This window comes from Malania oleifera, chromosome 3 (assembly GCF_029873635.1).
Source record: "Malania oleifera isolate guangnan ecotype guangnan chromosome 3, ASM2987363v1, whole genome shotgun sequence".
Classification (NCBI taxonomy): Eukaryota; Viridiplantae; Streptophyta; class Magnoliopsida; order Santalales; family Ximeniaceae; genus Malania; species Malania oleifera.
Window position 1 is genome coordinate 30980584 of NC_080419.1, and position 27734 is coordinate 31008317.

The 27734-nt window shown below is 35.6% G+C and overlaps 1 protein-coding gene across 1 annotated transcript; it reads right to left on the bottom strand.

Annotated features, from left to right (window-relative positions):
• Nucleotides 1–8971: 8971 nt before the first annotated feature.
• Nucleotides 8972–15659, bottom strand: LOC131151987 (electron transfer flavoprotein subunit beta, mitochondrial). The gene is made up of 5 exons (XM_058103530.1): nucleotides 15458–15659; nucleotides 15100–15384; nucleotides 14365–14445; nucleotides 11664–11758; nucleotides 8972–9347 (listed from the first exon to the last, which is right to left on the bottom strand). The coding sequence occupies exons 1-5, from the start codon at nucleotides 15524–15526 to the stop codon at nucleotides 9122–9124; spliced, it is 756 nt and encodes a 251-aa protein (XP_057959513.1). The 5' UTR covers nucleotides 15527–15659; the 3' UTR covers nucleotides 8972–9121.
• Nucleotides 15660–27734: the final 12075 nt, after the last annotated feature.

A 27734-nucleotide genomic window follows, 5' to 3' on the forward strand; every position in this document is an offset into this window, starting at 1 on the left:
TTCTAATTGTGGCCAGAAAATAACGTTCAAAGAAGAGCTCTTTCAATCGGGCCCATGTCAACACTATCGGTATCGGTCGGTGCTCTTCTATCTCCTTTATCGACCCCCACCATCTCTCAGCCTCCCCTACCAACTTGAACGTGGCGAAGGTGACTTTCTGCTTTTCAGTGCAGTTTAACGCACCTAAGATCTTCTCGATCTCCTGGATCCAATTCTTAGCACGAACTGAATCTGTACCACCCACAAAAGCAGAGGGCTTTAATCTGGTGAACTGCTCAATGGAGCAACCCAACTCAGTCATAGGACGATCCTGCCCTCTATTCGTACGCACTACCTCAACCATAAGCTGCTGTGCGAATTCACGTAACACACTAGTAGAGTCGTTACCAGCCTCGGGGCCGGCACCCTCACTACTACTGCCACCTATATTGGTAGTGATATCCCTAGATTCCATCCTAAAAACATTTACGAGAATCCATTAAAAGGTAATAGCCTAAGCATCAACTAACACTATCATACTATAGACTCAGTTCCTTAAATCCACATCCTGAATATCGATGTTCTCCATTAATTTAACATCATCATTCTAACTTAAGTTCTGCCCTTCCACTTGGAAACAACACCATCAATAGATTGCCATGATTTTCTGAACCCTTCGAATGATCCAGAAAAACACAGAAGTCTGCCAATTATTTTCGTCTCCAGGTATACAAAACAAAACTCAAGGTCATATCCATGTCCTATACTCTGGTATATTCTAGATTGTAACAACTAGAAACTTCTTAGTTTAGCACATATCCCGAACCAGGCAGCATGAATCAAATCATACTTCTGACTGGCTATGGGCTCTGATACCAACTGTAACGACCCGACCCTTTACACGGACTCAGGTGTCACTCACATACATCAAATAACTATACCTGTTCAAGATATGGAAACAACCGGCCCTAAACAGGGACATACAAGTGTAAATCATACATAATCATGATGTAAATGTCGCGAAAAAACATAAACATCCATTGGGATTACTACTAGCCTTATACCAGAGTTCACTAATACATCCATAATTTACATACATTCGGACTTAGAGTAATCATCATATTACAACCCTCCAAAAAGGACTTTCATCAAGTTTAGTACAAAATTTAGATGCTTACGTAAGCTAACTAAAATAACCTCCCCAGTCCCTTTATCTACTAGGACCGATGCACGGACGGACCTGAAAACAAAGGTTGTAAGATAGGATGAGACACCTCTCAGTAAGGAAGAAGGAGTTACAACAGTGTGTGACTGCATACATGCATATTTTCATTCAACATCTGGAATATAAATCAAATATTTTCAATACAGTAATGCATCAGGTATATCATTATTCATATTACAAAATTCCCACATCTGTCTTTCGACCATTAAATGATTTATCAGATGACCAACAGCAAAATATTCCTATAACCAGTTTTACCCCGTGGCTCAGGTTGTGCACTGGTACTCGTCCAATGCCCTGTTCGTGCAGACACTGCCGAGTACCTACATACGATCCGACTGCCTCCATTGGCCCAATATCAGCCAATGGTTTCACCCTGCTAGCCGACCATCTTGGTACCCACATCGTTTAATACGTGTGGTTGCACGTGTACATCTAGCTACGATATCGTGTCGTATCATATAACAGTAGTTTATTTCAACTCTGCAAAGAAAGTATTTTTCAACCCTCCCGGGACTCTCAAGCTGTGGTTCCATGTGTCATAAATTCAATTTATACAAATATGATTTTATCTCCCATAACCTATATCAATAGTATAGAAATAATTCCAGCGGGTTCAAACCGGCATCTTTCCACTCAGTTTACCCCTCTTTGTTTACTGATGCGGCTCGGTATATCACCAGCCTCTGTTTATCACATTGTCAGTATAACAAATTGGAATTTCATTCCCATATTTTATATCAGTAGTATAGAAAATACATTCATTTCCATTTCAACATATTTCACACAAGTTTAATACAAAAACCCGCTAAATGATAGAAATTCAATATACATAGTTTAACTGAATAAATAAAGGATTTGAGCCTCTCCTACTATAGTATAAATACAAATAAACAATGTTTGTAAAATTTGGAGATCACACAACGAAATCCTCGTTTTTACCAAAAATCGTAAAATCGTCAAACCGGCATCTCTGTTCGGTAGAATTTCACAAATAAGCAGAATAATAACATAAACTAGCTTTTTAGTGGTTTCGTTTTCCAAATATGTTGTTGTAATCAAATTCCCCTTACCTTATATTCGAAATGAAACTTCGTACGAAAATGGTCCAAAACGACAACTCGAGATCCCGAAAACCTAAAACCACAAAACATAACCTTACTATGTTTTCTACTACTATCCAAATATCCAATCAAAATTAGGATCAGATTCCTACCTCGATTCTTGAGAAAACCCGAAACTTTCCGAAACGACAATCCGATGCACTAAAAGTGTAGAGTTTCCTCTTCTGATCCACGCAGTACCCTCCGTTTTTGGAAACGGACAATGAACGGCGAAGGATCTTAGAGAGAGAGAGAGAGAGAGAGAGAGAGAGAGAGAGAGAGAGAGAGAGAGAGAAAGAAAGAGAGAGAGAATGAGAGAATGAGAGAGAATAAGAGAATTTATAAAATAAATCCTAACTTAGCCCTTAAGTAATCTAAATAAATATCTCCTCCAAGATAATATATATAAATATCTCAAAATATCTCTTTTCAAAATATCTTCTCCAAAATATCTTTTTTTTTTTTTTTTGGGGTCGGGTTGCTACAGTTGTTGGCAAGTTCAAGTGGTGTTTCTGGACTTGGTGTTTGTCTCTAGTTGCTAGACGGGAGGCGGTTCCAACCTAACATACCAAGTTCAAGGTAGAGCAGCGGGTTCATATTTTCAGTTTCTCCTAAGGAGCGTATGTTCGCCAAGGTGGAGATTGTTGTGAAATGTGGTTCACACACTGAGTGTAAAATATATACTAAGGGAAATCATGAAGGAAATCAAGCAGCAATAGGGGAAACCATCGACGGTAAGGCTCTAACCGTTGATGATTTGGAGCAGTATTTTAGATAATTGCATACTATCTGAAACTGTCGATGGTTTGGCCCAAATCGTCGATGGTTTGGCTCGGGATACCCAGCGCAGATTTCAAATTTTGAAAAGTGGACGTAATATGGTTGGGGTTTGAAGGGAAAACCTCCAGGAACTCTATATATATGTCATAACTGATGCATTTAGAGTTTGGTTGAATGATGGTTGTAAGAGTCAAGATAATTCTTGTATTGCTCTTGTAATTTGGACAAGAAGATAGTGAATCCTTATCGTTTGCTCCCGCGGATGTAGGCATTGTTGAATGACATAATTCCTTGTGTTCTTGTGATTGTTATTACTTTCATATACTTGCCATGGTTGTGGATTGTTTTGTATTTTCATCATTAAAGTGCTACATTGTGTTTTTGATCCTTTACACATAAATATTCTGCTATGCAATTTGGGGTTTTTCTCAACATGAACATTGTAATTCATTTGCTTGATGATGAAGACCGTTGGGTTAAAAGAGAGTAGCTAGACTACCATAATAACTTGCCAAGTTGAAATAAAAAAATGACAGCAAATGGAGAAGTTATAGAAAATGCTAACATGTGTGTATGTGTATGTGTATTTATATATAATATTAGGAATGTTGCTTTGGTGAGAAAATGAGGTCATTTGAAGTGAAGTAGCATATATTTGTATCTGCAACTATTTTGGTAGTTAGGTACTATTTCCACTACTAGGAAAAGGGACTCAAGGAATAGTGCATGCAAGTTTCCATTGCCTTATAATTTGGCAATGTGGTGGAGGATGGATTTTGTAGTGTTATAAGGGTGCTTGTTGTGGGGGATGTACTATTGTTTGTAATTTTTTTTTATTTTGAAAAAAAAGTATTGGAAAATGGGATCATATTGTAGGGGATATGACAATTCATTTTAATTATCTTTTTCCTAAAAGAAGAAAAAAGAAAATTTCAAAATGAAAATTGAAATGACAATGCCTTGATGTATGTGAAATAAGTATTATTATGTATGTTAGCTTTGGTGTATTCCCAAAAGGGGGGGTGAATTGGAAATTTAAACTTTTCTTATAGGTTAATCTATCCAACAGCAATATATACACAACCTAAGGTTTGTCTATACAATTTCCAAATGAGTAGATAAATATGATGTGGAAATTAAATCAAACGCATCATTCACACCATAACATACATGTACGGTAAATATAAAGTGTAGAAATATAAACAAGGCACACGATATGTTATCGAGGTTCGGCCAACTGTACCTATGTCCCTGCCTCTAGCTCACAAGCCCGAGGATTCCACTAATTGCTCACTTAACGGGTGGAGCAGCACCAATTACAACCAGGTCAATTAGCACAAGGCTGACCTTAACCTTAACCAGGTCAATTAGCGGGGTTGACCTCAACCTACACGCCTTAACATGATGGCGCACCTAACTTTCCTAACCGAGTCTAAGCCAATCCGGGACTATTCTAGGGCTAGTCTCCCTCTTCAGGCCCGTGCCTGGAAATACAACAGTATTTGAAATACAACGAAATGGTACAGTGATTATGCTTTCATGTAAAGCAAATGTGTACCCAAATACACATAGTATACTTAATCAATCAAATGCACATCAACAATGTAGGTAAATGTAAGCTCAGTGATGTGTATCTTTGTGCAGGCAACACTCAATAAGATATGATAATAAGTATGCTCAAGAGTGTTCTAAGACAAGTAAAATCTTTGAAACAATTTATATCAAATCTCAATAGCTAATCAGGGTTTCAAAGATGCTAATCAAACAATCAAACTAACTCAAAATATTTTCCTTCAATGTAATGAGTTCAAGAGTAGTTTGAAGAATATTATAGCTTGTAGAAAATATTTTTGCACAACAAAATCAAAGTTATGGGACACTTACAATAACAGTGCAAATACCCTAAGCTTGCTAGTTTATCCCAACACAAGATTTATTATATTCAAATCTGTGGGATAAACTTTGCTAACTCCCCAAAAATAACTCAATCAATCAAACAAGAATAATTGGAGTATTTGCAAAACCTAATATGCACTAACACAACCAATATGCTCTCACAATACCAAAATGTATCAAGGAAATAAGGATATGAGAGTATTTGGGCAAAAATATGATTTTGAGATAGAGAGGATTTATACTAATGATTTTGGCTAATCTTTTGCTAATCCTTACAAATGAACCCATATTTATAGGTAGGGGTAAAATTATAACCGTTGAGGACTTGTTGGGAATAATTAGAAAGGATTCAAAATGTTAAAAGCTCATTAACCCAACTTAACCTTGTTTTACCGCGGTTAAATAATTTTTAACCCACCGAGGTTCTAGTGGCTGAACCGAGGTTTGGTCACCTGAATAGACACAGCTTTAAAAGATATTCAACTGAGTTCGGTCGCCCGTGTCGTATTTCGCCAGCCCGAATCAAAGTTAGAAACATTTGTTCGTGACTTCGAGTGCCCGGTCTAATATTTGGTGGCCCGAACTCTTGCGTTTGGTCGCCCGGGTTGGTGAAAAGTTCCCTTTAAAGGGTTCGAGTGCCCGAGGAAGATACGCTCAAAAATGGTTTGGGTGCCCGAACAAAAGCCAACAAGTTGACTTGTCAAGGGTTCGGTCGGCCGAAGCGTTTTAAACGCAATGGGTTCGGTCGCTCGAACACTCATAATATTTTCATCTAAGTCCATTTTTATCCTATTTTAATTCCCCTGATATAGTGAATGATAATGGGGATTTTCTTTTTGTGCAAGTGCTGGGACCTAAGGTCTTTTCAAGTATGCCAAAAAAACCTGGCGTCGAGGTCGACCGAAGGGTGCCCCAAGGTCATTCGGTCTTTGTGGTTAGTCTATGACATTTATAAGCTTACACATACCTACATGCATGACTTGCAGAGATTATTACAGACCGATATAAATTATTACAGACCCATAATATAACATGAATTACAACACAAGACAAATCTTCTGGGTCTTCAGGCTTTACTTCTTGTGCCGTCAATTGATCTGCTAATATAACCCTGCACACAAACTAGATAGCCATCAAATACTTGAGTATTTGTCATTATCAAAACTGGGTGTAACCCATGGGGTCAACAATGTAACTAGCGTTATGGTATGTGTCATAATCATGCTTACTAATGTTATTTCCAATAATGATGTTGAGTTTTACAAATATGAAAATTAAAATAGACACCTGGATCTTTAGTGACTTTGTCTTCTATTGTTCATACATAGATAAAGATAATCCACTTGAGATCATTATATGTCGATGATATCTTCTTCCATAATCATATTGCCTAATTAAACAACTTTCTAAGCAATAAACAATATGTTCATAATTTATGAAGATACTCTATAAAAATTCTAATAAAATAACTTCCTGCTTACAATTCAATCAACTTATTAATTCTACATTTACATTTTTAGGAGATCTAGATTGATAAGCAAGTTGAAAGGAAAACTTTTATACTATTCTTTCCATTACTTGGACTATAATATGTAGGTAGAAGGTAGTCTCTAAACATGAACTTTTCATAGGAAAATGGCTCATTATAGAATACAACTATTTTCGCCTTACTTGAAATGCTCAGACAAAACACATGAATGAACCTTAGAAACAATAAACTATCATTTATAAAATGACAAACTTTGGTTGAACAATAAGGAATTCCTACATGATAATTACCTTAATAAATGTAGTTACAAGGTATAATTTGAAATAATGCCAAAAATATTAATCACAGTTTGACTACTTCCCAATGCTAAATAGCTTACTCTCTTGAAAAAAAATTTAAAAAAAAGAAAGAAGAAAACTTGCTTCTATATGTATGTTGTCATTTTTTATGCTTCACACATCTCAACAACACCCTAGACAAGCTTCTCATGGCTTATTCAGGGGTCATCAAGATCAGGCTTTCATTTCAACATGACTAGAAATTGAAAGTGAGTATCATTTCCTTCCTTGATTGCCTTTCACCTAATATTCAAGACCAATTGTTCTCTGTTGTTCTTTGTCTTCATCAGAGACACCATCTTCGCTATTATATAGTTGATCATCTATCCAATTGTAGTAAACACACCTTTGGCTAGTTGTAGAACATATAAATGGTGGACTATGTAGCATATTGTCACAAAGGTAAGCACCCTAGGTCAATGTTTACTTGTGTCTCTTCCACAATATTATTCTTGCCACTAGAAGGTTACATTTGGTTTGAGAATTATCTATTCTCAGGAATAGATTAGTTTTAGTAATTACAAGTAGTTATACAAAAAATTATGTTTTTACTATAAAGTAAAAAATAATGCGAAACATTTTATAAGTACGTAATAAGGACTAGACAAGAAATAGCTATTCCTAAATTTCATCATGCAGATGTCTAGTTCTTTTCTTATTATACGTTGAATAAAGTAAGTAAGAATGTATAAAGAATAACTATTCCCTTAATTCCTAAAATATAAATTATATTTCATCTTATTCCAATGAATAATTATTCCGTTGAACCAAAAGAGCCAGAAGAGTTAGAGCTAGATGATTTCTTTATCGTAGCTTCCCATTGCTTGCAAATAGTTTATTTGTGAAGATTTAGGGTTCGATTAGGATATTATGGATTCTCACTCGGGGAAGAAGAATTTCCCCACTCATAGGTAGTTGAGAGCCTTCCCTACGCGTTCATGCATACACATCCTCCAAGTTGTACCCAAAAAAAAATGCCATCCAATTTGAAACTCCACACTGTAAGCATGTGAGATCACATGCAATAATAGTCAATGGTCCAATAGTGCCTTTTGTTCACATTGCAACAATTCAGGAAGCATGGTAACCAAAATACAGTGAATTTAGTACACTTTACTAGTACTTGACTGTTGTTCTCCATGAGGCGTAAACACTTTAACTATGTGAAGAAAAATATATAGAATTAAAGAGAACAAGTGAGAAAATAAGGATTGGGATTTAGAAGAGTGAATAAGAGGAAGAAGGATTAGGGAGGAAAATGAGAAAATAAAATGTGCAACTGCTTTTCATTCATGAAGGGATGAAATTGATGAGGATCAACATGAAATTATAAAATAAAGAAAATTTATAATTAATGAAGTGACTTCTAATTTGACTGAAGTTGAAGAGGATTTTTTTTTTTTTTTGCTGAATACTAATATAGAAGTTGTTCTATTATGCTATCAAAACTAATTTGAGTGAGTGATGACTTTTTTATTTATCTTTCAGGAACATATTTAAATTTATAGTTTTCATTTGATCATGCCGTTTGATAAGAGAGGAGCTATCAAAACAAGACACAGAGAAAATTGAAGAAATTTCAATAATTTTTTTGACCCAAAATTCTACATGTACTCCACCCATAGCTATATGATGTGCAGAACCTGTTGAAATATCTGTTGGGAGGCAGATTGTTCTTGATTTCTAGTAAATATTGTTGTGATTTGTAATATTGGAAAGTAGAAAATGATCATCAATTTATTAGGAACTTCAAGAGAAGCAAAAGTTGAGACCAATCCTGCTTCTCAAATTCTACTGTGGCAGCACCAAGATGCATTTTTTTTTTTTCTTTTTCACCAAACATTTTTAACTACACGTTTGGTGTATAAGAATGGAATAAAATTGAATTTATACTTAATTTTGTCATGCTTCCCATTCAAATTTTCATTTCATTCCTCTCCTATTCCCATCTCATCTGCAAACCAAAAATACTATTTTTGCTGTCGAGCTTTACCACAAACAAATAGAGCCTAAACAAGCCAAGAGCATGTGAAAACTTTTATCTCAAGCACACCTACCTCTGGGAAGTCTATGACATTTGTGAAAAGACAAACCATACAATTTGATCCATTTGGACAGGAACTGTAATTAACTAAGAAAGAGGAAACTCATAAACCGGAACTGTAGATGAGAGGCTAAGATGAGAATTTTATTAAAATATGATCCTTGTCAGTTGTATCATTGCATTTCTATTTGTTCTTAGGACAAAATCCATTTGGCATTGAACTTGAATCTTTCTAAGAAAATTTCAGCAATAAAACCCCAACAAGAATCAAATTACATGAGCTTCATTTTTCAGCTTGTCAATCAGCTCATCCACAGAAGAAACAATGACCCCATCTTTTCTCTTTGGGGGTTCAGTGACTTGAACCACCTCCAAGTCAGATTTGATTTGCACATTCAGCTCCTCTGGAGTGAATTTCTTTAAAACCTTCGATTTGGCTTTCATTATGTTGGGCAGTGTTGCATACCTTGGCTGGTTCAGTCTCAAGTCGGTGCTGCATTAGGTACCCAATGAAGCAGAAGTCAACAAACTTGTGGAAGGTTAGTAATAAATATGAGCATGCACACAAACAATGAGAGAGAGAGAGAGAGAGAGAGAGAGAGACGTTGAGAGGTGATTCTTCTAGTACTACTAGGCATCATCATGTATTCAGCATAAATACTATGAGTGCCTGTGTCGCAGTTCCAAATTAATATGAGCACTGAACAACTCAATCAGCTTTTCCTTTTGATTTTCATGCAATTTATTTATGAAGCACATAATATATCAAAATGGCCTTGAACTTTCAAAATTAAAAGTTTCTCTATGACCAGCACAATCACATCAACCAGGTCCTATTTCCAATTCTCCAGTTCTTAGAACAGATTTAGGTACGAGTAATACTAAGAACCCTTGTGCTTAAATGCTATGAAATGCTCAAATACAACTATAGAGTGCTGTTATTGATGTTCCATTGGTGATGCTGAAGGCCGCAATTTTTAGATTCTCGACTCCCAACCAATGTTTAGCCCTCATCTTTTTCCACTGCATTTAGAAAGACTTACAGTGGCTGAAAGAATCAACAGAGAGTACATAATACAGCAGAGTACATAGTATCTACAATATAAAACATGTTCATGATACATGTACATAATTCAAATTCCCCGGATTTCGAAAAAACCAGCTAGTGGTTCTTTGAAATTCTGCAGTCGAAACAGAAACTCTGTGCTGAATCGACGTTAGTTTCATTTAGAATGAATGACAAAGTATATAACATTATATTATCACTTCAAGAATGCATGCTGGAGCACCCACTAATACATGTTTTATTTATTTATTTATTTTTCACAGATCCCATGTAATAAATCACAGCCAGGGCCTATGAACTGCTTGTTGACAAGTGCTAAGATTTTTCTCATGCACAAAATGATTTCATTCCCTACCATTCTGAAACATAGATATTATTATTTTATTATCAGAAAATTGTTCAAAGAAAGAATCAATCACGAAAAAAGTGTTGAAGTGACAGTTAAACAGCAGTCTTCCGTTCTGCCTTAAAAAATATATATATTTTTAAAGAATACGTGCACGCAAACATGCGCCCACACACACACACACACACACACATGCATACAATCATTTAAACCTATTCTGCTATCAAGCAGCACATTCTGAGTAGTTCTATGATTCTATCAATGATCACAATAACTTCAATGTACCAAACTTTTGTACAAGTTTTGCCAGGACCTCCAAGGTCCTCACAGATACTTTAGGATTAGTGTAATGAGCATTCACTTTCACGACAGTAAAAACATGTACTACAATGCTTTCCACTGTCCAAACAAATTCCTCTTTTCTGAGGTCCCCATCACTTACAATGTTGAACCTGTCACACATGGTTCCAATATTGTCCATATGCATTCCATACAAAAGCTATTAAGGAAAATATGGCCCTATTCACTTGTAGAAAACAGTTTTATTTTCCATTTTCAGCTTTCTAAAAAATTATTAAAAATCACTTTGTTTTACAGTATCAAAGTTTATATGGGAAAGTTGGAGAACATCTTTTATTGTTGTTTGGATTTTTTATACAAGTCTAGGAAAATTGAAAAACAAGGTTTAATTGTTGTAAGTATTTGGACTTCTGGAAATGGAAAATGAAAATTATTTTCCACAACTAAAAAACCCAAAATATCTATCCACATAAACACTTTAAAAAGTGTACATAAAATGCTCATCAAACCATGATTTTATCTGGTTCTAGTGTCTTCAACTCCCATCCATTTAACTCTAGCAAACTCCTACAAGGTCCAGGCTTTCTTCATTTTAAAAAACGAGCAAAGGAGAGAGAGATTCCGAATCTGCTCCCGTGTCACCCTTCACTAAATGGCATCAGAAAATCAGCTTAACAAAAACAAATGAATCAATTAAAAAAATAGAGCAAAGAAAGGTAGGGAAGAAAAAAATAGTCAACTCAAAAAATTCATAAGAAAATGAAACAAAAACATAATATGGAATACTGAGAACATTGATATGCTGGAGATTGTAACATAAGAACTCAACCAAGGTTCATGTTTCACACAGGCATACAATTTCTGTATTTTTTTCCCATCCAAGAAGGGTAGATCATTTCAACTGTCTTTTACTAGTTACTCCATAATTTTAACATAATAAAGTTTGGAAACTATGGAGAACTAAAGTTAAAAATGGAAAACATCTTGATTGTTAAACTTTCAATAAACCAGGTCTACAAGCAACACAGACTACCAACCCCCAAAAAGTAAATATTAAAAAATGAAAAAACAAACATATAAGGATACAAGTGTATTACGTGATTACTGCTGGTAGTTCTAAGCACAACGTCTCTAGACCACCGTCAACCTCCCTTTCAACTGTTGCTAGATTCTTCTCCTTGTCCAGCACCACCTACTAGAAAGCAGCTGGATGTCAAGAAAACCATGATAAGAAAATATGTGGATATGGTGTGTGCATATGTGCGTACACGTGCAAGAGAGAGGCATGAAATTATGCATTTTTTTATAACTTGAGGTCCACATTAATTGAATGGGAACAAGAAAAAAAAAAGGGAGGATACCACCATAAATTGGGCAATGTACTCCAAAATCCTGTCATTGATGAAATAGATCAAAAGCTCCTTCTGTATTAAAGGAGTTACGGAATATTCATATGTCCAATTTGGCTAAAAAAATATAGTTCAACTTTGACAATTGATACAGTAAAGTCTACTCATATTGTAATAGAGATTCTATAACTAGACTCTGTAGTTTTGTATTGCCTCAATAGGAGACTGGACAATTAATCCAAACACTCTAGCTATAAAACTCTAGGAACTGTTCATCTATAGTTTCCTACAGAAGGGATAAGACCAGAGTACGAAGGGAGGCAGGTAGGAATCCTGCACGATGGATAAAAAGCAAGTATCAAAGCTTGTTCAAGATATCAATAGATGGAGCTTAAAATATTTAACGGAAACATTTCACAAGAAACTAAGTAAAGGGAAAAAAAGGTAAAACAGGCTTGAAATAATGCTTACTACGAGGAAGCAAAACATAAAAACAGAAACTAATAATGGTTCGTAACAATTTGAAAAAAGTAGATACTGTTTTCATTAGCAAATCATAGCACACTAGTAATCAATATTGCTTCAGAGGAGATGATTAATATCTTCCATCCATACAGTCTCCCATGTAGAAATAAGCAACCATATTCTAACAGCAATTTCTAATAATAATAATAATAATAATAATAATAGATGTTTTTTTTTCCCAAAAAAAAAAACAATGGGTGTGACAGTGAACAATGAATGTGTTCTCATAAACTAACCCAAAGTTTTGACAATTTTCAGTGCAGAAAAAGGGGAATTACATCAATCTCAACTCTTTGGGATAGGTGCCATAATGCTAGTCACCCAAAAATCAAACTGCGAGAAGAAACCAAGCACATCTTTTGCTAAACTTGCCTCAATAAAAAGAAAACAGACTAGCTCTCTTCTCTAATCTATTCAGGTACCACAATTACTCAAGGTACCCCATTCTTAATTTCCCCTTGTCCCTAAAGCCTTTACATATGTTCTTGCCACCTCAATAAACATTCTTTTCAGCCTTCTGCACCATTTAGATCCTTTGATCAGCATTAGCCAGACTTTATAGAATAACGTCTGCATTTACTACAGTCATGGTCTTAAATCTCCACGAAATTGTCGAAATTTCTATCAAAATTTCCGGTTTCCATTACCCTCGAAATTGAAATGGCAGTCAATTTCCATCTTGCATAATTTCTGTTGAAATCTCAACAAATCATTCGAAATTTATCGAAATATCGAAATTTTAGCAAAACTTGTCTAAATTTTAACTATACAATGAAATTTCCTCGGAATTTAAATAAGAAATTTAGGAGTGAAGTGAAATTTTCCTTTTAGTTTATTTTATTTATTTTTATTGAAACAAGAGATTATTACAAGTGCTTTTGAAATTAATGAAAAAAACAAAAAACGTACAACAACATTTTATTTAACTATTCATGTCTAAATTATCATTATTTGTATGATAAAAAGTATTTAAATGATTTATGAACTTCATTTGTATTACCTAAATATGTTATATGTACATTACCTTACAAATATGTTTGATATGCATACTATATTACAACTTTTCCACTTCATACACAATATAGATGTATTTAACTCGTAATATATTAGTCCTAAAACTTATATTATTATGTTTGTTAACAATTTCTAAAGTTTCATAAAGAATTTCATGTTTTACTACTGATTTCAGTAATCTTTTCAAATCGAAATCGAAACTGACATCGAAATCAAAATTTCCGTTGAAATTTCCATACATTTGGAGCTTCGAAATTTGGGTCGAAATTGAAATTTAAGACCTTGACTATGGTCAACAACTTGCCAATGCTCCAGTTTCACCATAAGCCAGCAAGGTAACCTTCATAAAAAGGTGTTACCTTCTAAACAGTCCTCAAAAGCATCAAGAAATTCTTGAATGTCTTCGATTTAGACCATCCATGATTAGGACAAAATAATATTGCAAGACTTCATGCTGTTCAGCATGGCTACTCACCACAATCTTCAAATCCATATAATTTAATTCCAACTTCCAAGCTTCTGCTAATATCTAAAGTAACCTAAACAAGTATTTAAAACCCTTAATCAGTTTTACACATCACCTAGGGACAATTTGGAACCCAAAAATTAGCAGCTTTAACTGAAAAAAACAACTTTCATCCATATGACAACTTTTGACTGATTACAAGTTCCAAAAACATTAGTATTAGTTCTAACAAACCATCTCATAATCAGATATAGTTTAAAGATGATGCACAAGTAGCTTAACAACAGCAACATTTCATTCAGGAAAAAGAGAACTTGGGTCTACACAATCTAGTATTATAAGAAGAAATGCTTGAAGTTTTAAGAAATCATGAAGTAGCTTAATTTTCCCTAGTTAACAGGATAATGGAACTCTTATATCTGAAGTTAGGACAACGAAACTAACCTTTGAAGCAAAGGTCCCTTGTGGCCAGTCAAGCAACCCTGCTACCATTTGTCCCGTTTGATTGCAATCATCATCAATGGCCTGCAGAACAATCCAGATAATGAAAATTGCAATGTAATGGATGAGTGTTCCACTCCCAAATCAAAGAGGGAGGAAAAGGTTTGATAATCAGTTAGATGAGTGTCCCAGTCCCAAATCAAAGAAGGCAGGAAAAGGTAGCACCAACAAGCACATATGCACACCCGCACAATTGAAGAAACCAATATATAAAGTGGGAGAAAAGGACTGTTTCACGTGAAAACAAAGAAACTCCAAAATGTAATGAACCTGGTAGTCAGCACCCAGCCCAGAAGCAAATGGAGAAGAGTGAAGAAATCCTCTTTATACCAGTATTAAGTTCTTCAGTTTCTCGACATTAGATCACGGCTTCATAAATATTGTAATATTCAACAAACTCTACTAAATCCCCAAAAAAATTAAATGAAAAATCATAAACCCACATTAAATTCTCGAGATTGAATTCAAATTCCCCAAATTGATTCGAAAAATAAAAAGGCTGAAACAGCCTGAAACTGCATTGCTAAGGACAAAAGATGAAAAACACAAAACCCAATTTAATTTGGTACAGGCCAAATTTTGCCCAATCCGACCCACAAACAAACTACGCTGCACATAAAAACTATCACAAAAGCACAAAACCCATTTAATTCCCAGAATCAAGTTTGAATTATAAACCTGTTTGCCTAGAACAAGAAGCCCTGGCTTCTCAACATCAACTAGAGCTTTCAGAATCTTAGCGACAGAAAGTGGATAGAGAGTGCCCGGAGTTTCGACGTGAATGGCCCTATCAGCGCCCATGGCTAACCCAGTCCTGAGAGTATCCACGCAGTGAGCAGAACCCATGGAAACGGCCACAACCTCCGAGGCCATGCCCGACTCTCTGATGCGAAGAGCCTCCTCCAAGGCAATCTCGCAGAAAGGATTCATCGACATCTTCACGTTGCTTGTCTCGACTCCTGTCTGCGATTGAGCAGCTTCTGTGAGTTCCAACATAAAGAAGCTGAAGCATCAAGCAGTTTTAATAATAGCTTACCTTGTCTGGTTTCACTCTGATCTTGACAGCGTAGTCGACTACTCGCTTGATTGCCACCATTATCTTCATTTTGGCTCGTCCTCTTCTTCTTCCTCCTCCTCCTCTTCGTATAAATTAGCAACCCACCAGAATCCAGAGCGTCTAGCAATGGAAAAACACGGTGGCAGGCTGATGGACACTGCACAAAAAAACCAATCATTTTGATGACTTCCATTTAAATGGCGAAAAAATATTCCAAATAAAATATCTATTCAGAATTATAATATAAAGTTTTATCAAGAAAATGCCTTTTTAATCATAAATTTAAATTTGGATAGATTCCATAAATTTTAATATAATTTTATACAGCGAATTAAATTTTAAAAATTACACATTATTTAAATAATTATGTAAATTTGGTTTCAAAAAATAGGACTAATGACTAAATATGTAAAGTTAGTAGGATAATTAAATTGGCGAGTCACTATAACTATTATTATTCTAATCACCAAAACCAAATATATTTTTATATTATCCTTATTGTGACAAATTTCAATAATACCCTTCAAAATTTATTGGAGTTGCATTTTTAATACCATTTATAACTCGGGGTAACTATCTAACTCCATTTTTGAATAATTAGAGTCCCTTCAATGTTCTTAAATTATTTTTTAATGGGCAACACATTTTGGCTTTGGTGTTTTGTGTTATTTTCAAATTATTGGAGGCTCTTTAGGTTTACACACGTGATTTTCAATTAAATTTTTGTTTTTTAATTGAATTTTCTCATTTTTTTGAATCAAATAATTTAATGAAAACACAATTCAAACTTGCATCTAGGAGATTGAGAACATAAGGTTGGGAGCGATATAACGCACTGTTAACTATTAGTTGCTTTAACATTTAAAACTATTGAAATCATTTTTACAATTAAAACTTTTATTACATAATGCACCTTCCATCATTTATTGTTTCACTTAAATTGTGTTTCTCCTTGTGTTCAATCATCTCTTTATCTTACATAATCTACTGACTTTGGTACAATCCCAAGAGGAGGGTGAATTGGAGATTTAAAAATTCCTTCCTAGGTCAACTAGTCTAACAACAGTATTATGCAACTTAAAGTCTGTCTATATAATTATAAATCCAATTATTTACAATAAAGTATACATGTGTGGTAAATAAATTGGGGAAATGTAAATTGCACACACAATATGTTATCGGAGTTCGGCCAAAGTGCCTACGTCCCCGCTTTGACTCACAAGCACAAAGATTCCACTATAGGCTCACTTCATGGGTGGAGCGGCACCGTTTACAATCAGGTTAATTAACGGGGCTGACCTCAACCTACAACTATACCTTATTAGAATGGTGCACCTAACTTTCCTAACAGGGTCAAAGTCAATCCGAAACTTTTACAATGGCAAATCTCCCTTTTCAGGCCCACGCCTGGAATACAATGATCAATATAATTTTTGCGTACAAATGAAGTGCTTCTAATCAAACCACAATACAATCCAAATAATATATACAAGCACAAATGATAGTAAGTATGCTCAATGCCAATAACATGTGTTAAACACTTAGTCAAATGTAAATATCAAGGCCTAGAGTGTATTTCCACACAAACTTTGAAACAAAGTATCAATGTAAATCAATCACAACAAGTTTCAAAGTGTTCCAACAAGAATATTCAAAAAATCTTGTTGGAATTGGTGTAATTCCAAGAGGGGGTGAATTGGGTATTTAAAATTTCTCCCTAGGTTTGACCAGACATTTTTAGTATTACACAACCTAGAGTGTGTCTATGTAGTCCCAAATGTGCAGATAAGTATAATATGTGGAAATTTAAATCATGCGCATCATTCACACAATAACATACATATGTGGGAATATAAATTGCGAAAATATAAACAAACACACGATATGTTATCAGGGTTCGACCAATTGTGCCTATGTTCCCGCCTTTAGCTCGCAAGTCTGAGGATTCCACTAATGCTCACTTAAAGGGTGGAGCGACACCATTTACAACTAGGTCAATTAGTCGGGTTGACCTCAACCCATACCTTACCAGGATTGTGCACCTAACTTTCCTAATTGGGTCTAAGCCAATTCAGGACTATTTCACAGGGCTAGTTTCCCTCTTCAGGCCCATGCCTGGAATACAACAGATATGAAATTTATGTACACGGAAATGCTTCTTACATAAGCTGATATGTACCAGTATAATCAACACACTACCAAATGATAAGGTATGATAAGCTCAGTGTAGTCTAAATGTCTGCTCTAAAAGATTAATGCAAATATAACAATCAGTACGTGAGAGTGTATGTGAAAAGATCTTTGTATCAAAATAATAGCATCAATCACAATGCAGCACCAAATATCTCAAGCACACTTCAAATATCCTCAACAAATATTTTTATCACAATAAATCACAAGAAATATTTGAAGTTGATTTGTAAAATAGTATTTATTTTCAAGCACATTTTCAAATACCTTCAACAAATATTTTTCTCAAAATAAATCATACAAGATATTTGAAATCGGTTTGTAAAATAGTATTTCACAAAAAAAACGCAATATGAACTCTTGAGTATTGCAATCAATATGCCAAACTTAGAAGCTCTAAGAAGTTTTCCTATGGAAGACTTATTTACGAAGCCCCCTAGAAAAACTAGAAGCTTACTCTCAAAGAAAAATTAATCTTAATCAAAACGAGCAAGTGAGAGTTTAAGCTTGGTGAGATGAATGCAAGAGCACTCCTATTAAGTGGTATTTGCAATATGGATGAGTAAGAGTGGGAGTATGAAGCTTGAATATGAAAAATAGGCTTTTTGAAATTCAGAGGATATTTGCTAATTATGTTTTCTAATCTCCCACTAATTTTTGCAAATGAGGGGGTATATATAGACTTCCCCAAAAATATAACCAGTCGGGACATATGAGTCATTTTTGGTTTAAGTGAGGTTAATAAATATAACAACGTTTTAACCTCGGTGAAATTTGCCAACCTGAGAGCACTGGTCGATCGAACTCAAGGTTCGGTTGACCGAGTGTCCTAGTTCGGTCGACCGTGGAAAAATTGAATTGAAAGTATGACAGACTATCTTGAGGGTTTCAAAGGTGATTTTCCAAATCCGCACGGTTCGGTTGACCGGATCATTTTGAACTAAGAGGTTCGATTGACTGGGCAATTGGAAATTCCCATGTGGGGTTCGGTCAACCAGGGTGTCGCCCATATGTTTCTAGTCGGACAACCGAGAGGTCAACTTGTTGACCCAGGGAGGTTCGGTCAACCAAGCTATATAAGCTTATTTGGCTAGGTTTGGTCGATCGTATTGTGTCAAATAGTTGACCACTAACTAGTTTAGTCGACCAAGCTGAATAAGCTTGGTTGGGCTCGGTCAACCAAGCATGCCTATTTATAATGATCAATATAATTTTTGCATACAAATGAAATGCTTCTAATGAAGCAGATATGTACCATAATACGGTCCAAATAATATATACAAACACAGATGATAGTAAATATGCTCAGTGCCAATAACATGTGCTAAACACTCAACAGATGTAAATGTATGATCAAGACCTAGAGTGTATTTCCACACAAACTTTGAAACAAAGTATCAATGTAAATCAATCATAGCAAGTTTCAAAGTGTTCCAACAAGAATATTCAAAAAATCTTGTTGGAATTGGTGTAATCCCAAGAGGGGGTGAATTGGGTATTTAAAATTTCTCCTTAGGTTTGACCAGACATTTTCAGTATTACACAACCTAGAGTCTGTCTATGTAATCCTAAATGTGTAGATAAGTATAATATGTGGAAATTTAAATCATGCGCATCATTCACACAATAACATACATGTGCAGGAATATAAATTGTGAAAATATAAACAGACACATGATATGTTATCGGGGTTCGGCCAACTATGCCTATGTCCTCGCCTCTAGCTCGCAAGTCTCAAGATTCCACTAATGCTCACTTAACAGGTGGAACAGCACCTTTTACAATCAGGTCAACTAGTGGGGTTGACCTCAACCTAAACCTTACCAGGATGGTGCGCTTAACTTTCCTAACTGGGTCTAAGTTAATCCAGGACTATTTCACAGGGCTAGTCTCCCTCTTCAGGCTCACGTCTAGAATACAACAGATATGAAATTTATGTACATGGAAATGCTTCTTACATAAGATGATATGTACCAGTATAATCAACACACTACCAAATGATAAAGTATGATAAGCTCAGTGTAGTCTTAATGTCTACTCTCAAAGATTAATGCAAATATAACAATCAGTTCGTGAGAGTGTATGTGAAAAAATCTTTGTATCAAAATAACAGTATCAATCACAATGCAGCAACAAATATCTCAAGCACACTTCAAATATCCTCAACAAATATTTTTATCACAATAAATCACAAGAGATATTTGAAGTTGATTTGTAAAATAGTATTTATCTTCAAGCACATTTTCAAATACCTTCAACAAATATTTTTCTCAAAATAAATCACACAAGATATTTGAAATCGGTTTGTAAAATAGTATTTCACAAACAAAACGCAATATGAACTCTTGAGTATTGCAATAAATTTGCAAAACTCAGAAGCTCTAAGAAGTTTTCCTATGAAAAGCTTATTTACGAAGCCCTTTAGAAAAACTAGAAGCTTACCCTCAAAGAAAAATTAATCTCAATCAAAACAAGCAAGTGAGAGTTTAAGCTTGGTGAGATGAACGCAAGAGCACTCTTATTAGATGGTATTTGCAATATGGATGAGTAAGAGTGGGAGTATGAAGCTTGAATATGAAAAATAGGCTTTTTGAAATTTAGAGGATATTTGCTAATTATGTTTTCTATTCTCCCACTAATTTTTTCAAATGAGGGGGTATATATAGACTTCCCCAAAAATATAACCATTCGGGACATATGAGTCATTTTTGAAAAAGTTTAAGTGAGGTTAATAAATATAACAACGTTTTAACCTCGGTGAAATTCACCAACCTGAGAGCACTGGTCGACCGAACTTAAGGTTCTGTTGATCGAGTGTCCTAGTTCGGTTGATCGTGGAAAAATTGAACTGAAAGTATGGTCGACCATCTTGAGGGTTTCAAAGGTGATTTTCCAAATCCACGCAGTTCGGTCAACCGGATCATTTTGAACTAGGAGGTTTGGTCGACTGAGCGATTGGAAATTCCCACGTGGGGGGGTTCGGTCGATCAGGGCGTCACCCATATGTTTCTAGTCGGTCGATCAAGAGGTCAACTTGTTGACCCAAGGAGGTTTGGTCAACCAAGTTATATAAGCTTAATTGGCTAGGTTTGGTCGACCGTATTGTGGTCAAAAAGTTGACCACTGACCAGTTCTGTCGACCAAGCTGAATAAGCTTGTTTGGGCTCGGTCAACAGAGCATGCCTATTTTGGGCATTTCGGTCCTTTTCTATCTATAATGTTGTCCCTATTCATATGATGATTATTTTCAAGACTCTGGGGGACATTTTAATGCAATATTTAGGGTCCTAAAGACAATCTATGATCTTTGTGAGATAACCCCAAAAATCTAATGTTGGTCGACTGAAGTGTACCCTAAGGTCATTCGGATTCCTATGGTCATTTGAGCTTATTAGTCCTATCATGCATGCAATGCATTGATTATTAAAGACCATTTCCTATTTACTATTACATACCCAAAATGATAAGTATCAAAATATAATACAACTTGAAATATAAATCGATTTTTATGCGCGGCTCCTTTGCAATTCCATGGAATACGCTGTGATTTGCTCGTTCAAGTGCTCTTACGGCTTCCACATTACATCATTATCTGTGCTAACTAAAACATAAACATGCTCAAATACTCAAAGCACACAGATGAGATACTGTGGTTTGTCATAATCAAAACAGGGATCTGACCAAAAAGTCAACATATCTAAAATAAGATTTTCTCAAAATAATAGCTCAAGAGATATTTGAAAAATATGTAAGCTTGTAAAAAATGTTTTGCAAATAAAAAACCACAAGTTTGATGAGTCTTGCAACAAAGATGTAAAGACTCACTAGCTACAAGGGTTTTCCTACACAAAGATTTATTGATTAAATCGGGGGAAAAACCCTAGCTAACAACTCTCACTAAAAACAAAAATCAATCTATAACAAGGAGATTTTTAGCAATATGAATCACTTAATAACACTATTAGGAAGTTAAATTTCTCAAAGAAATAACAAGCAAAGAGTGTTTGGGCTTTGTATGAAAAAATGCTCTTTTAAAATGGAGAGGATTTTTTTCTAATTGTAAAATGCTAATCTCTCTATATTTTTTCAAATGAACTCATATATATATAGAGGAGCCAAAATTATAACCATCCTAAACAGACACAACAGAAAAAGTGATTTTTGAAGTCTGGGTGCCTGTATGAGGGTCCGGTTTTCTGACCAAAGTGATTTTTCATTCTGTCCAAGATTCGGTCGTCTAAACCAGAGTTCAGCCTACTAAACTACCAAGTTCGATCGCCTGAGGTGAAAATGAACTAGAAGTTTGGGCATATGGGGATGATGGAAAACTACATAGTACAAGTTCGGTTGACCGAGGATGGTGAAGTCCTTTTTGGTTTGGTCGCCTGAAATTAGGTCAACTTTTTGACCGGTCAGCAATTCGGTTGATCGAGGCAATTTGACTTGCCAGATTTGGTCGCTCGAAGTCCTTATGATTTTTACCTAAGGTCCATTACTTGATTTTAATTTTACCCTTAATTAGATGTGAACTAGTAGGGTCTTGTGCACTAGGTGTAGGAACCTGAGGTCTATCTAAGGCCACCTGAGCATATAGTCCTATCATGCATGATGCAGATTATTACAGACAATATAACGTTACAGTCCAATTATGATTTACAACCCAGAATGAAGAATATACAAATACAAGTACAAGTAAAGTACAATATTCTTCAATCTTCTATAAGATCAGTACCAAGTGTATTTGTCATTATCAAAATGGGATACGACCAATCAAGTCAACAAATTTCCCCCTTTTGATGATGACAAATACTTTATGCAAAAGTGGGTATAGCCAAGAAAGGCTACCCCTGACTATATGCATAAAGATAATTAACAGCTCAATTAAATCAACTAATGTATCCAATGTACCCAATTTTGCCTCTTCTCCCCCTTTTAACAATAGAAAAAAGGGCCAAGAATAAAGAATTATAGCATAAGGGCAAACAATCATTTAGATACAAGATATAATTTGGGAATATTTTGGAAATTTTGGTAGCATGCCGTTTGAAAATAAAGCATTTCCCAAAATAAATTTGTACCTAAGTGACATGTTTTATGTTTAACAATCATATACAACAATTTACATCTAATTAACTTAAACAGTTCAGTATATATATATATATATATATATATATATATATATATATATATATATATATAAAAGCATGCAAGCCATCAAACCATCATATATATAAGTATAAGCAAAAATCAATCACCACATAATAGTGACTATAAGTATCTGTGTGTGTGTGTGTGTGTGTGGTGAGAGTGTACAACCGAAAAGCAAAAGTAAAAGCTGTTTAGTTATTACAGACCCCAAATGTATGTAGTAAAAGATAGGATAGATAAAATATAAGGGTAGCTGACCTCCAAGATCACCTCTAGGTCTCCCCACCATCATGCTCGTCCTCATCGCCACTCAACTCCATCTGCTCCTTGCCATCATCCTTATCATTCATCTCCCCCAGGCTGTCACTGAGGATGTGGAAGTTCGCCCTCACCATAAACTAGAATTCTAAGAACTCGGAGTAAAATGCAAAATTCCTTGCCTGGGATGAGGAGGCCTGCTCTCTGATCTCACTCTGGATAGAAGTCCTAAACTCACCAAAGGATGCAATGAGACCAGTGATAGCTGCCATAAGCTCTGCATTGGATGGCATATGGGGCTGCTCCTAAGGAATCTCCTAAGGCCCTGGTCCTCTCTCAGGTATGGTAGGCAACCACATGTTGCCAGTTAGCTCATAACTCATCAATTTTAGGATAATGGAGGAGAAGGTGTTTGTGCTCTTGATCTTCTTCAACACGGCATACGGAGTCCTGGTGACTCTCTCTGACAAAAATCTTAGTCAGGATGCCTCTGTATGGCAGTATGATCCTGTAGATACTCAGAGAATTATAGTAATTAAATAATAAAGGAAAATAGAGAAAAAATATTTTTCCAAGGAGGCTCAATAGGATCTCGTCGACGAATGCAGAACATTCGTCGACGAATGGCGTTCTTGGGAACGTCGACGAGGACACGTGTCTCGTCGACGAAGAGATACTGAGAGCAAATTTTAGGACTTTCAAGCTCGCCAACGAACCTATGACCTTCGTCAACGAACTCCCTTCTTGGACTCATCAACGAGGTGACATGGCTCGTTGACGAGGCCACATGGACAGCATTTAACAAATATGCTAAAATCACATTTCCAGTGAGCAAAATACATGCAAAACCCTCTCTCTCTCTCTCTCTCTCTCTCTCTCTCTCTCTCTCTCTCTCTCTTCGTCTCTCTTTCTCTCTAAAATTCGTCTCTCTCACCTTCTCTCTTTAATTCTGGCTTCAATTCTCGCCGGTTTGACGATCGAAAGCCGCCACGCTACTCCTGGGAAGATTCCCTACAATATTTCCAAATCATAATTTTGATTTGAAGCATTTAGGAACCATCCCAAAATCTGGGTAAGTTGGTTATTTTAAGTTTTATAAGTTATTTGGTATTTCTGGACCGAGGGGAATGTGTAGAAAGGTATTATACTAGTGATTGTTGATTTATTGGGAAATGTAAATTTTAGGGTGTTGAGTTGTGAATACAGAGGAGTAGATTTGGTCAGATTTGTGAGCTTCTCAGTAAGCCAAGTAAGGGGATAAATTAAGTTAGCATTTTTTTTTTGGTGAAGTTATTGATTAATATACAACATATATTTTCAGAAATTACGTGTGTTATAGTATAGTGCTTAAGAATACTGCTGTTGAACATGAAAATAGATTTAATACTTTTTACTAGAAAATATGGTTTCAAATCAAATATTATGTTTAGAACATTACTCACATTTGTGTGGCATGAGTATAAATTTCCATGAAAATTATGTTATATCAGCATAATATGATTTTTCAGAATTAGCATGTTACCACAGTTATTAGATAAACCATAAAAACAGTATAAGATCTATGGTTTTAGAATATTATGTTAAATAGTACAGAAATTTAATATTCAGTATCTTATGATATAGCTGACGCAGATGCCATAATTTACAGTTGGTGCAGATGCCGAGAGATTTAGAAGACACAGATGCCATAATTACGTATGTTATATCAGAATTCGAGAAAATATTACCATGTCAGATATTATTCAGAAATATGAAACAACTATGCATCAATAATATGAAATGTACTATATGTTATCAAAACCTGAATGACTTAGTTTAGATTTTCAGAGCATAGTATTGTAGCTATCAGTTCAAGTTCAAGTTCATGTTAGTGCTACCACACAAATTAGATAGAGTGTGGGAGATGGCAGTCGATGTGGTTTCAGTGTAGTGTAGATGTTGCCCTGTTAGTCCGGACCAAGTGGGACAAGTCTATCGTACTTACAGACTCATGTTTGACTTAGCATAGTCGGCTAGCCATTGCTAGGTCTCGCCTACGGGTCGCACAACCCAGTCATGTAGGGGTAATACATGACATCGGCTAACTATCCATCCTGGGTAATATATCAGTATTGTACAGCGGTAGAAGATTATTTACATGTTACAGAAATTTAGTATGATATATTATGTTATGACGAATCATGTTTATTCAGAAATTATACATTCAGTTTTACTTGATATATTATGTACAATTTATGTTTATAACACGATAAAACTCTTGTTGCCACACACTAATATTAGTTTATCTCCCTTATTGAGAGGTATCTCATCCTAGCATTAGAAACATTTCAGGAAATCCAGATAGATGGGTGGATAGAGCTCCGCAGCAATAGAGATTGATCGAACCACCCTGTTAAAAGGCTAAGTTGATGAGCTGGAGTCAGATTTGTTTCTAAGTTATGACCCTAGGCTACTTTTTGGTTCTTTTGTAGATGTTTGTATTTTTATATGGTAGATTTAGTAAAACTTTGGTGGTGTGCCTGATGTTGTATGGCATGTATAAAATTTATGTTTTCTGCTGCTTAGGTATTAGAGATGTATGATAGGTATATCCCTGGTACCCATGGGTCCGGGTTGATCATGACTATAACAACTTAGTAGGACATTAGAATTATTATGAATGTGGTTATGTGGAAGAAAAAAAAATAATAAAATAAAAATAAATGTATATAGAAAAAATAGGTAGGTTGTTACAGTTTGGTATCAGAGCTTAGGTTGCTAGGTTCTGTAGACTCTAGAGTGTAGTGGAAACAATACTAGAGTATAGGAAAAGGATTTGAGGTTTTGTTCGGCATTCTAGAAGCAGGACTTCCGTGATGGTTTCTGTGTCTTTCCTGTGGTGACGATTTTAGGAAAGCCATAGTAAACTATCACCAGGTTGTGTTTCTAAAGTGTAGGACCGAATCTTGAATTAAGATAAGGATGTCAAGAGAAAGAGATAATATGAGATTTTGGTTAGATATGTAAATTATAAGGATAGGGCTGCTAAGCCATGTTTATTATTTTTTTTTAGGATGGACCTTGGGGGTGGTAGTGCTCATGCGAGCGGTAGTGAGGATGCACGGTCCTCGAGTGCAGGCGGACGTGATTCAGATACGGTATTACGCAGTGTAGCTCAGTAGATCATGGCTGAGATTGCACGGATCTCCAGGGAACAAGGAAGTCCATCTGTAGGCCATGGATGTAGGATAGAGAAATTCACCAAGATGAATCCCCTAGCATTTTCAGGAGGAGTTGATCCTGCAGTTGCCGAAAATTGGATGTAGGAAATTGAAAAAGTATTGGCGGTGCTGTAGTGCATGGAGGAACAGAGGATCTTATTTGCCACCTATTAGCTGATAGGAGAGGGTGAGAGATGGTGGACTGTTGTAAAACTATTGGAGGAACAAAAGTCGTGTTGACTTTTTGATAATGACAAATACAAGGTATTTAATGTCTGTCAAGTTTGTGTGTAAGCTTATATTAGCAAGATCATTTGATGGCACGTGAAGACTTGAATACTAAAGACCCGGATGATTTATTTTGTGTTGTAATTCATATCATATTTAATTGGTCTGTAATAACTGATATGCATCATGCATGTAGGAACTTATAAGCTCAAAACAATAGACAGACTTTAGGGATCACCCTTCGGTTGACCGACGCCGAATTTTTGGGGCCATTTCAAAATGACCTTAGATGGACCTTAGGTTCCCACACTTAAGTGCACAAAGCCCTAACATAGTTCTCATATTATCAGGGAAAGATTAGTGCAAAGAAAATGACCTTAGGTAAAAATTAGAAGGCATTCGAGCGACCAAACCAAGCAGTTCAAATTGCCTTGGTTAAGCGAACCATGGACGGGTCAAAGTGTTGACCTGAGTTCAGCAAACCGAGCCAAAAATGAACATATCTTCCACGGGCGACCGAATCTGTGTTAGGTACTTTCCCACCAACTCGGGAGCCCGAACCTCAATGTTCAAATTATCCTCGAGCGACCAAACACATGAGTTTGGTTAACAAACTTTAGACTAGGCACCCAAACCATGGATAGTGTGGGAATTGCATATGTTCAGCCAACCAAACCTTGACTCGGGCACCTGAACTTTGAAAAATCACTTTTTTCATTAAATCTGTTCGGGCGACCGAACCGTAGTTTAGCCACCTGAAACTCTCGGGTTGTGTTATATTTTTACCATGGTTAAGACAGTTAAACAGGTTTATTTTTGCTAAACCGTTTTAAAACAAATTTAAGAATGCTCGATATGCCCCCAACGACTATAATTTTGCCAATGCCTATATATACAAGTATTAGCAAAAATGATTAGTGAGAAATACTCTAAAAATTTTCAAACCCTTTTTTCTCATATCAAGTCCATAACACTCAAAGACCTTTATTCCTTTGAGAAATCTTATATTGTGAGTGTTTTGTTCATTATTCTAAATTGCTAGATACCCTCACTTGCATTTGTGCTTGTGATTTTTATTGGAGGGTTGAGCAAAGAATTTTTTCCCTTGATTTTGTCAATAAATATTTGGTTGGGAAAAATTCCTATAGCTAAGTGGGTCTTTGCATTTGGATTGCAAGATTCATTAGGCTTGTCTTTTTGTGTGCAAAAATATTTTACAAGCTTTGAGTTGA